Genomic DNA, 10,264 nt, shown 5'->3' with positions numbered 1-10,264 from the left:
GCCGGTACAGCGGTGGTGGTGGGAGCCTCTCCTGCTTCCTCAGCAGAGCTAAGGATGTCCGACTGCAGCTTAGGTCTGCTCCCTGCTGGCAAGTGGACATCCCTGGAGGGCTCGGGGGCTGCCAGAGGGATGTCTGATTGCCATCTTAGGCCCGATCCTCCCAGGGAGCAGGCCTAAGCCAGCAAGTGGTCATCCCCCAAGGGGTCCCAGACTGCAAGAGGGCACAGGCTGGGCTGAGGGATTCCCACCCCCGCCCGAGTGCACAAATTTTTGTGTACCAGGCCTCTAGTTTAAAATAATACTGATACAAAAAGCTTAAAATCCTATCATAGTCCACAAGTTAAACTAGGAGCTTTTAGGCTAATGAAGTTTCTGGCTCAATCTGTCTCATAGAAGTCCAGCAGGTCCACTATGTGGTTATTTCCCCAAGGCTTTGAGTGTATAATTGAGACAAACAGACTTAGTATCTAGCCAAGCACTCATATTATCTAACTGACATAGCGATCAAGGCTCATTATGGCAGGAAGGACCAGGTAATCAAGTGGAACCCATGGCCAAAATAGTAATAAGAAGCGTTTCAGTATTAAGAAGTTAACATGAACATGAAAGATTTAAAGGTACTATGAATTAGCATCATATTTTTTCAATTCATCTTTGTGGCATAAACAAGTCATTATAAACAGGCAAAAGGTAACCTCAAATGCAATACTTTACCAGATATTATTTTATTGCTGGAAGAAATAAAAAAAAATTAAATCAGAATCACTGCCTGAAGGCCTGGAGGGTCCTATCAATTGAATGCCAGGATTATATTTGTGTTCATGTTTTATCTTCTTTTCTTAAATAGAACCTCAAATTGTAAAAGTTTCAAGTCCTGTGTAACACAGATTGACCTCTGCAAATAGGGCAGTGATCCAGTACTTTAACCACTTTTCAATCAGTAATTAATTAATCAATAAGAGTTTTAACAATAAAAATGCATTATTATACCATTTGAATAATTAAAAATAGAATTAAAAATACATAAAGTAAATCTTCATCCCCAATTCCACCTTCTAGCATACTTACTATGGAAAATATTTTCGACAGCATACACATAACTTTACTTTTTTTTTTTATTAAAATGTGGACCCAAACTGTTCCACCACACACATCCTGGGATTTGGTCTTGAGTTTATGCTTTGACAAAGAAAGATGCTCATAATTTATTATTAAGAGAGAAAAAAATCAGGTTACAGGACAGTATGTGTGATATTCCTTTTGTGTTTATAGACAGTGATTATATAAACAAAAGGATCAGAACAATATTTAAATTGTGAATAGTAGTTATCTCTGAGAAGTGGAATTATTGGAATGTGGAAAGGATTTCCTTTGTTTGTTTTTTAAAATATTTCCAGTTTAAACTGTCCCTGACTTGCTCTAACCAGTTTTGCTCAATGGATAGAGCGTCGGCCTGCAGGCTGGAAGGTCTCAGGTTCAATTCCAGTCAGGTGCATGTACCTTGATTGCGGGCACATCCCCAGTGGGAGGTGTGAAGGAGGCAGCTGATCGATGTTTCTCTCTCATCAATGTTTCTAATTCTCTATCCCCCTCATTTCCTCTCTATAAAAAAAATCAATAAAATATATATTTTTAAAAATTGTCCCTGTCTTATAAACAAAAGTATTTCTATTAAAAGTACAGTGAAGCCTGGAAGGGTGGCTCAGTTGGTTGGAGCGTTATTCCATACACCAAAAAAAAAAAAAAAAAAAATGCAGTTAGATTCCAGTTGAGGCACATACCTAGGTTTTGGGTTAGGTCCCTGGTCAGGGCCTATACGGGAAGCAACCTATCAATATTTCTCTCCCACATCAATATTTCTCTCTTTCTCTTCCTTCTTGCTCTAAAAATAACCTAAAAAAAAACAACATAAAATCAGATGAGGATTTTTAAAAAGTACAGTAAAAATGAGTGAGAGGTGAGGAAGGTGAGAAAGAAAGAGGGAAAACCAGCATCAGTCATTTCCAGAAGAGGAAATTAAAAGGACACTATCTGAAGTAGGATGCCAGAAGGTGTTAGCTCCTGATGGCCACCTCCCAGAGCTAAGCTGGACTCCATAGTTATTGATGATTAGAATAGAGCTGGACATATAATGAAAATTATTCCATGTAATTCTTTTACCAGATAAAACTTCCTCCTTTTTTTTTTTTTTACAGATATTGCTTTCTTAATGTATTCCATAAAATAGTATTTACTGATGAATTTGAATATGTCGGATACCTTGTGATATTAATGAACACATTCCCTATTATAATTTCTTGGATGCCCACAATAGATGACGTCTATGAGGATGAATTAAGACAATCTAACTACGTATTTATGGGATTTTACATCCTGGAGTGCCTAGTTAAGGTAATCAAAGTGTGTGTGTGTGTGTAATATTCAAGAGAAAGATTTCCTAACTTCACTTTTCAACACTAGCTACAATTTTCTAAGTATAAAATTCTCTTCCACTTCTCAAACAAATAAACTTTGGTTCTTAAAGATAATTTTAGGGTGACTCAATATAACATAACCATACTTAAGGATTAGTGTGTGTCAAAGGGACCCAGAATGAGTTTCACAGGTATTAGAAATGTTCTTAAACTTAGAAAGGTAGTAAACACATGGATGTTGGTTTTACTATTTTTACACTAACTAGATAAATAAATGGATAAATAGATGGATAGATACTCATTTATATAAAATGATATCGTAATTTGATTTTTAAATCCAATATAAAGATAGTTATCAAATAATGGAAATATATAGCCACAAATTGATAACAATATTGTGCCATATGGATCAACAAGTTGTAATATATTTTAGCTAGAAAGTTTAAATAAAATAAGTATATCTGATACTTATTTTGGACAAAATTAATGAGTCTCAAATTTTTAATGAGAAATTAAAATGCTACTGCAGAGTGATAATGTTGGAGAGGGGATAGACTCACAACCCATCACGTTACATGTGATAAATTCCAAGCTAGTTGGAATGACCATAGGACATTTCATATATTTTTTTAAAAATAAAGCAATTAATGTTAGGGTTAGTTACAGGGTGAGGGTGAGAATGAAGAGTTTCCTAAAAAATGTAATATCTTTTACTGTAACATATACTATAGTGGAAAGAGCCCAGAGCTGGAATTTAGTAAAATGGCTCTGATTTTGGTTTTCTTTTTTTTTTAATTTTTTATTAAATCTTTATTGTTCAGATTATTACATTTGTTCCTCTTTTTTCCCCCCATAACTCCCCTAGTTCCCACCCCACCTTCTGCCCTCACTCCCCACCCTCTGTCCTCATCCATAGGTGCACGATTTTTGTCCAGTCTCTTCCCGCATGTCCCACACCCCTTTTCCCCCCAAGAATAGTCAGTCCAATCCTTTTCTATGTCCCTGATTCTATTATGATCACCAGATTATTTATTCACTTGATTCTTAGATTCAATTGTTGATAGATGCATGTTTGTTGTTCGTAATTTGTATCTTTACCTTTTTCTTCTTCTTCCTCTTCTTAAAGGATACCTCTCAGCATTTCATATAATACTGGTTTGGTGGTGATGAACTCCTTTAGCTTTTCCTTATCTGTGAAGCTCTTTATCTGACCTTCAATTCTGAATGATAGCTTTGCTGGATAAAGTAATCTTGGTCGTAGGTTCTTGCTATTCATCACTTTGAATATTTCTTGCCACTCCCTTCTGGCCTGCAAAGTTTCTGTTGAGAAATCAGCTGACAGTCGTATGGGTATTCCCTTGTAGGTAACTGAGTTTCTTTCTCTTGCTGCCTTTAAGATTCTCTCTTTGTCTTTTGCTCTTGGCATTTTAATTATGATGTGTCTTGGTGTGGTCCTCTTTGGATTCCTTTTGTTTGGGGTTCTCTGCGCTTCCTGGACCTGAAGTCTATTTCTTTCACCAGGTGGGGGAAGTTTTCTGTCATTATTTCTTCAAATAGGTTTTCAATATCTTGCTCTCTCTCTTCTTCTGGCACCACTATAATTCTGATGTTGGTACACTTGAAGCTGTCCCAGAGGCTCCTTAAACTATCTTCATATTTTTGGATTCTTTTTTCATTTTGCTTTTCCGGTTGGGTGTTTTTGGCTTCTTCGCTTTTCAAATCTTTGACTTGATTCTTGCGCTCCTCTGGTCTGCTGTTGGGAGTCTGTATAATATTCTTTACTTCAGTCGGTGTATGCTTAGTTTCTAGTTGGTTCTTTATCATAGCATCGAGGGTCTCATTAGATTTCTTGTAGATCTCAATAGCTTTATCGGCGGCTTCTAGACAGTTCTTGAGAGCCCTTAAAAGTGTGGTTCTGAACTCTATATCCTCCATGGACAATTCTGTCCTGTTTCTTTGTCTCCGCATTTTTTATGCTTTCTTGGTGCACCCCCTAGTGGTCTTTGTGTGCTGTCTTGTTGTAGTTAAGCCTTGATTGTTGTCGTTGATACTGGGGGGATTTGACCTCCAGGCCAGTTGGCTGTGAGAATTAGCTGTGTCTGCAGTGGGGAAACTTCTGTCCCCTGGGGAGGTGCTAATCTAGCCTTTGACTGAGGCTATCTGGCAAATGGCTCTGTGCAGGGCTTGGGCGGGGCGGGTCTCACGGGATCAAACAGCGCGGGCGGAGCGAGCAGTTATGGCTGCTCTCAGTTCCGTCCCTAGGGGCTCTGCCTCACCGAGTCCCAGCAACCGCTGTAAACCTCGGAGAGAAAGCTGCCTTCGAGTTCCGACTGAAGCCAGACAGTCCCGTTTCTCCCGTTTGAGTCTGGGTCCCTAGGGACTCGCCCAGCTCTGGAGCTCAGAGTCTGAAACTCCCTCCCGATTGAAAACAACAACTGCGCCCTCCGCGCCAGCCCACTCTGCGAGCAGTCCGCACCTGAGAATTTCACTTCAGCACTGCACCTCTGAGTCTGGGTATGATATTCTCTTTCCTCCTAGTTGTAGAATTTCCATTCAGCCAGCCTTCCTGTGGTTCTGGATGATGTCCGTTCCATCTTTTAGGTGTAATTTGAATTGGTTGCTCGAGGCAGCAATCTCCAGCGTTAACCTATGCCGCCATCTTGGATTTCCTGATTTTGGTTTTCTACGACAAACTGTTCACAAGGTTACTGAATTTCTCCCAATTTCAATTTTTTTTTCTTTAAAAGTCAGGGTTGGTCTAATCAATGAAGATTCCTCTAGCTCTGTTATTCTTTGTACTCTGCCACATTGAATCTGCTGTCATAGCCATGAATAGCCCTAGCTTCATCCAATCAGGTCCACTTATTCAGTGGTTCTCAACCTTCTGGCCCTTTAAATACAGTTCCTCATGTTGTGACCCAACCATGATTATTTTCATTGCTACTTCATAACTGTAATGTTGCTACTATTATGAATCGTAATGTAAACATCTGATATGCAGGATGGTCTTAGGCAACCCCTGTGAAAGGGTCATTTGACCGCCAAAGGAGTCGCTACCCACAGGTTGAGAACCGCTGCACTCATGACAGCAGCACTGGACTATGATGGTCAGCCATCATAGCTGAGTTGATACTCCCAACCCTGTGCAACCCTGTTCTTGTCTCCCATCTACTTCACACAAAATATGTCCTCACTACCCAGTTTTCAAACTTGCCTTCATCTAACATTTCCTCTACCCCCTTTTCTGTTTAATTCAGTTATCCTCCTTTATACTATGCCTTTTAAAAATATCCATTATTCTATTAACAATAATAATAAATGATCACCTATAAAGTACCTGTCATTTTTATTATAACATTTCAAATCCTTAAATTAACCTTTTAACACATGCACGCACGCGCAGAAACACACACACACACACACACACACACACACACAGTCCCAAAAAATGTATAAACACTGAATAATTATTAATTCCAACGGGTTAAATCTGAAAAGAAAGAAACATCAATTGAGCTATCAGCTGTTAAAGTGTGTTTACATTTTTGGGGACACCCTGTACTCGTATATATACCATGTGAATTTTACAGATGAGGGACCTGAGTGTCTGATAACTTGTGTTACTAATCTGGAATCATATAGCTAATTAATAGTAAAATTGGGATCCAACCCTTCATAGGTATTGTTCTTTTTAATAAATAATGCTGCCTTAAAATTTTTCCTTCCTATATTTTCAACATTTTCCCCAAACACTCTTCAACCAATTAGAGGAATGACCTCTAGAATCTTTCTTAAAGGAAGGGTAGTAATCTCTTCTTCATCTGCGAACATCACCTGAACTTCTAAACATTCTTTGACAACCTTGCATTCAACAAACCCCTATTCCTTTGAAGTCCATACCTACCTTCCACACCAGCCTCTTCCTCTCCTGTGGCTATGCTCCAGTGACCTGGAGATAACTTCTTCACATTTCAGAATACTTGGAATTTGGATACAGTTTTTATACTAATTTTTTCAAGTTCCTGAGAGAATGATCCAACTTATACCTGTCTCAATAAGAAGGAAATGAGACATCTATGGAGGCTAAATGGTGATGTGGGCAGGACCTCATAAGACCAGAATCTGGTCTTCTGCTTTATAGATTCAGACACTGAATTTCCTCAGCCTGGCCGAATGTGAGCAGAATCAAGGGAAATGACTCTACCACCAAACACACAGGAATCTGTTTGTAAATAGCATAGCAATTTCTTAATTGGTAATAAAGCATATGCTTTCCCTGAGACATGATTATGTCTGCCTCCTACACTTCCTTTGAATCATGGTGAGTAGGGGCATAAGGCTGCTAAAAGAAAACAAATTCATCCAAATTACAAATCAGTATCTTAAGTATTATAATAAAGGACTACACAGGAGCTATGGGGGGGGGGACAATAACAGGATTTTCTTATTCAGAATAAAAGGGTCAGAAAAGAAAGACCTTCAAGGGTAGTAGATACTTGAGTTGGAGTTTGAATAATGAATAAGAGCCAAAGTAGGAAACGAGTGCCATGAGCACACAGCATAATGGACAAGAACAAGGTAAAACTTAAAGGCAACATTGTGACACAGCAAGAGACATCATTCCCAATGACTGGAGCTTAGGGGTGGGATGGTCAAGGTGGACATTGGAGAGATGGTAACTTTGTGTAGAGGATATAGAAATTGAGACAGGAGACACAGCCATGAATTAACAGTAAAGGGCCTCATAGGCCATGCTATCTCTTCACTTCCCTGGCATTTACTACCATCCATAGTCTAATGACTCCTATATTTATGCCTTCAGCTCAGGTTGTATCTAGAGCCTCATATGATACAGACAATAGCTGACTGGATCTCTCCAGCAAAATATTGTGCAGACATTGCAAACAGCATATTCAAATCAGATATATTTTCTGCAAACTTACTCTTTCTTTAAAATTCCACAGGAAACCCAATTTCCCCGGCTGAAATACACAATATTTTTGACACCTCCCAGTCTCTTAGATCTAGTAATTGTCAATAAAAGGGTTTATTTTAATAAAGAAGAAATGAATTGATAAACCATCATAAAATAGTAGTTATTTTGAATATTTACTCCTTCGGAATAGACTTTGACATTTGAAACATTTAATTTCAAATTGTTATTTTAAAATATGATAGTGTATTAGTATTTTAGAAAAGTAGAGTCTTAAGGTAGATCAGAGAAAAACATAACTAGTGATGTTTCAGCTATTGTAGAAAAATGATATAGTGAAATCACAAACAAATAATATAATTCCTTTTAAAATCAACAGATAGCAGCAATGAGGAAAGAATATTTTTTGCATGCCTGGAACATATTTGAATTAGTAATTGCATTAATTGGCATCGTAGATGTAATAATTGTTGAGGCAGAGACCATTTATGACATTTTTGATTTGGATGAAATAGTGGTGTTTATTAAAGCTATTCGACTTCTTCGCGTACTACGCATTTTGAAGGTAAAGAACTATTAAATTATGCAATTTCAAATTTCTTCTCATAGGTCTTATATAATATAAGCTAAAACAAGTTGATGAGTTGTATGGCTCCCACTTCTGTTGGGCTGATGTCTATGTTTCAAATTTTAGATTCCTTTGACAAATTAAGTTTTATAACATAAATATTCAAATTATATTAGAAATTCATTTAGTACATGGAAGTATAGAAATACTCAACGTAGCTTTTTCTTTGAATAGAGAGTACATGAAAAGTTCCATCTCTCTATATAAAAGCCTAAGTGACCATCCGAATGTTCAACTGTCCAACAGGTAGCTATGATGTGCACTGACCACCAGGGGGCAGATGCTCAATGCAGGAGCTGTCAAGCTACAGAAACTTGGCAGTGGCAGGGGTGGGCAAACTTTTTTGACTCGAGGGCCACAGTGGGTTCTTAAACTGGACCAGAGGGCCGGAACAAAAGCATGGATGGAGTGTTTGTGTGAACTAATATAAATTCAAAGTAAACATCATTACATAAAAGGGTACGGTCTTCTTTTTTTTTTTAGTTTTATTCATTTCAAACGGGCCAGATCTGGCCTGCGGGCCGTAGTTTGCCCACGGCTGTAATCTAGAGAGATGCACCCAGAACCAAAGAGGAGGGAGCCTGATTCTGGGGTGCATCACCCAAGAACCACCCTCTCACAACCCGGGACCCCCTCAGGGGATGTTGGAGAGCGGGTTTCAGCCCGATCCCCGCAGGCCAGGCCAAGGGATCCCACCTGCCAGAGGGACCCCACTCCCTCCACAGATGACCTTTGAGCTATGGTGCTGCCCCAGGTGTGGCCATCCAGGAAGGGACTGTAGGAGGTTGACTCCAGAGCCTGTCCAGCCCGTCTTGCCCAGTCCCACCCCACTGGCCACCTTCTACTTAATTTCCTTCCAATGTGCACAAATCTGTGCAGTGGGTCACTAGTATTAATATAAGTACAAATTAACCCCCAAGTAATGTTTATTATTATAGATGGCTGGAATAAAAGATTCCCATATTTTATGACAACAACAAAATATAGCCAAGCAAATCATTTATGGTGACAAAACAAATAAAAATCAAGAAACCAAAAAATATACATTTTGTGTTATATAAATGTATAGTATTATAGAATCACAGCATCAAAAATTACTTTTGATTGTCAAATATATCTCTCTGTAACAAGTATGATGGGTAGTTATTTTCTGTATGATTATTTCACTTATATAACACTCCCTCTATCACAAAGTGCTAGAAATATATACATTTTTATATACACAGACATATAAGTAAATATATATACACAGATATTCTCTTCTCTCTCTCTCTGCCTTTTTCTCTATTCATACACAAACAAGACACATATACATATAAGCACTGTGGGAGATACAAAGCTAAATAAGATATATTTCATCTAGATATAAAGCTAACAGATTAGAATCTTTATATTTAAAACTTTCATACACGTTTAAAAATACTTTTGCTATTGAGAGGCATAAGCCATCCAGGTATAAAAGTATGCAACTAGTAGCCTTTTCCTTTTTAGTATTATATGAGACCATAAGTTACACTAATTTGCATTTTGACATGAGGAAGGCAAAGCTTGTGCATTCCAGTGACTAGTTAATTCTTTTTGATAGAAGATATACAAAGTTAACCAAATACTTTAAGTGAAGAAATTGATAAGCCACATAAGAAAAGCTTTTTTATATATCCAGAAAATTGTTAACCATAGTGGGCCCTTGAAATATGAAGACAAATTAGATATAGTCTCTGCCCCCAGACAGCTTATTGAAGAAGAGTTGGGTAAGTACAAAACAGTAGTATGCACAGAATACTAGTGAGACATAAAAGACTTTCTTTACTAGTTGACACTTGAACTGAATCTTGAAGGATGCATGCATATGAGCTCCTTGAGGATTAATGGCAGGTGGTTGGAAGGCAGAGTATGAAGATAATGGAGCACAGCCAGGAAAACAGGGAGCAGCCAACTCTGTTGAAGTTAGAGGACTGCACAATGGTGACAGATTACCTGGAGATTTACACCCTCAGCAACAAGACAGTGAGAAGTTAATTGTGGGGTCCAAGAGCAAGTATACACTGAGTGGCCAGATTATTATGATCACCTGACGTTTGTAGGCAAATTAGTTATAATTTCGTGCTGAAGTTGCTAGAGGGCCAGATCATTATAAATAGGGAAGCAGTTTGTTTACGACGACAGTAGAAATGATTTTTTTTCTGAAGATATGGGTAAACAACACAATTTAACAGCCTTTGAACGGGAGATACACACACACACACACACACACACACACACACACACACTGAGTGGACAGATTATTAT

At 38.2% G+C, this 10,264-nt stretch overlaps 1 protein-coding gene across 1 annotated transcript in view; it reads left to right on the top strand.

Moving 5' to 3' along the window:
- Positions 1–10,264, top strand: part of SLC9C1 (solute carrier family 9, subfamily C (Na+-transporting carboxylic acid decarboxylase), member 1) — a gene marked incomplete at its 3' end in the record, with an annotated part of 63,298 nt that overhangs the window by 47,586 nt on the left and 5,448 nt on the right. Inside the window, exons 16-17 of the mRNA XM_006752928.2 lie at positions 2,196–2,391; positions 7,727–7,912. Coding sequence (XP_006752991.2) covers positions 2,196–2,391; positions 7,727–7,912 — 382 coding nt within the window. The remainder of the gene's footprint in view (positions 1–2,195; positions 2,392–7,726; positions 7,913–10,264) is intronic.

The sequence above is a fragment of the Myotis davidii genome, unplaced genomic scaffold (assembly GCF_000327345.1).
Source record: "Myotis davidii unplaced genomic scaffold, ASM32734v1 scaffold450, whole genome shotgun sequence".
Lineage (NCBI taxonomy): Eukaryota > Metazoa > Chordata > Mammalia > Chiroptera > Vespertilionidae > Myotis > Myotis davidii.
The sequence above is the reverse complement of the archived record's forward strand: the minus strand, read 5'-3'. Positions and strand labels throughout refer to the sequence as shown.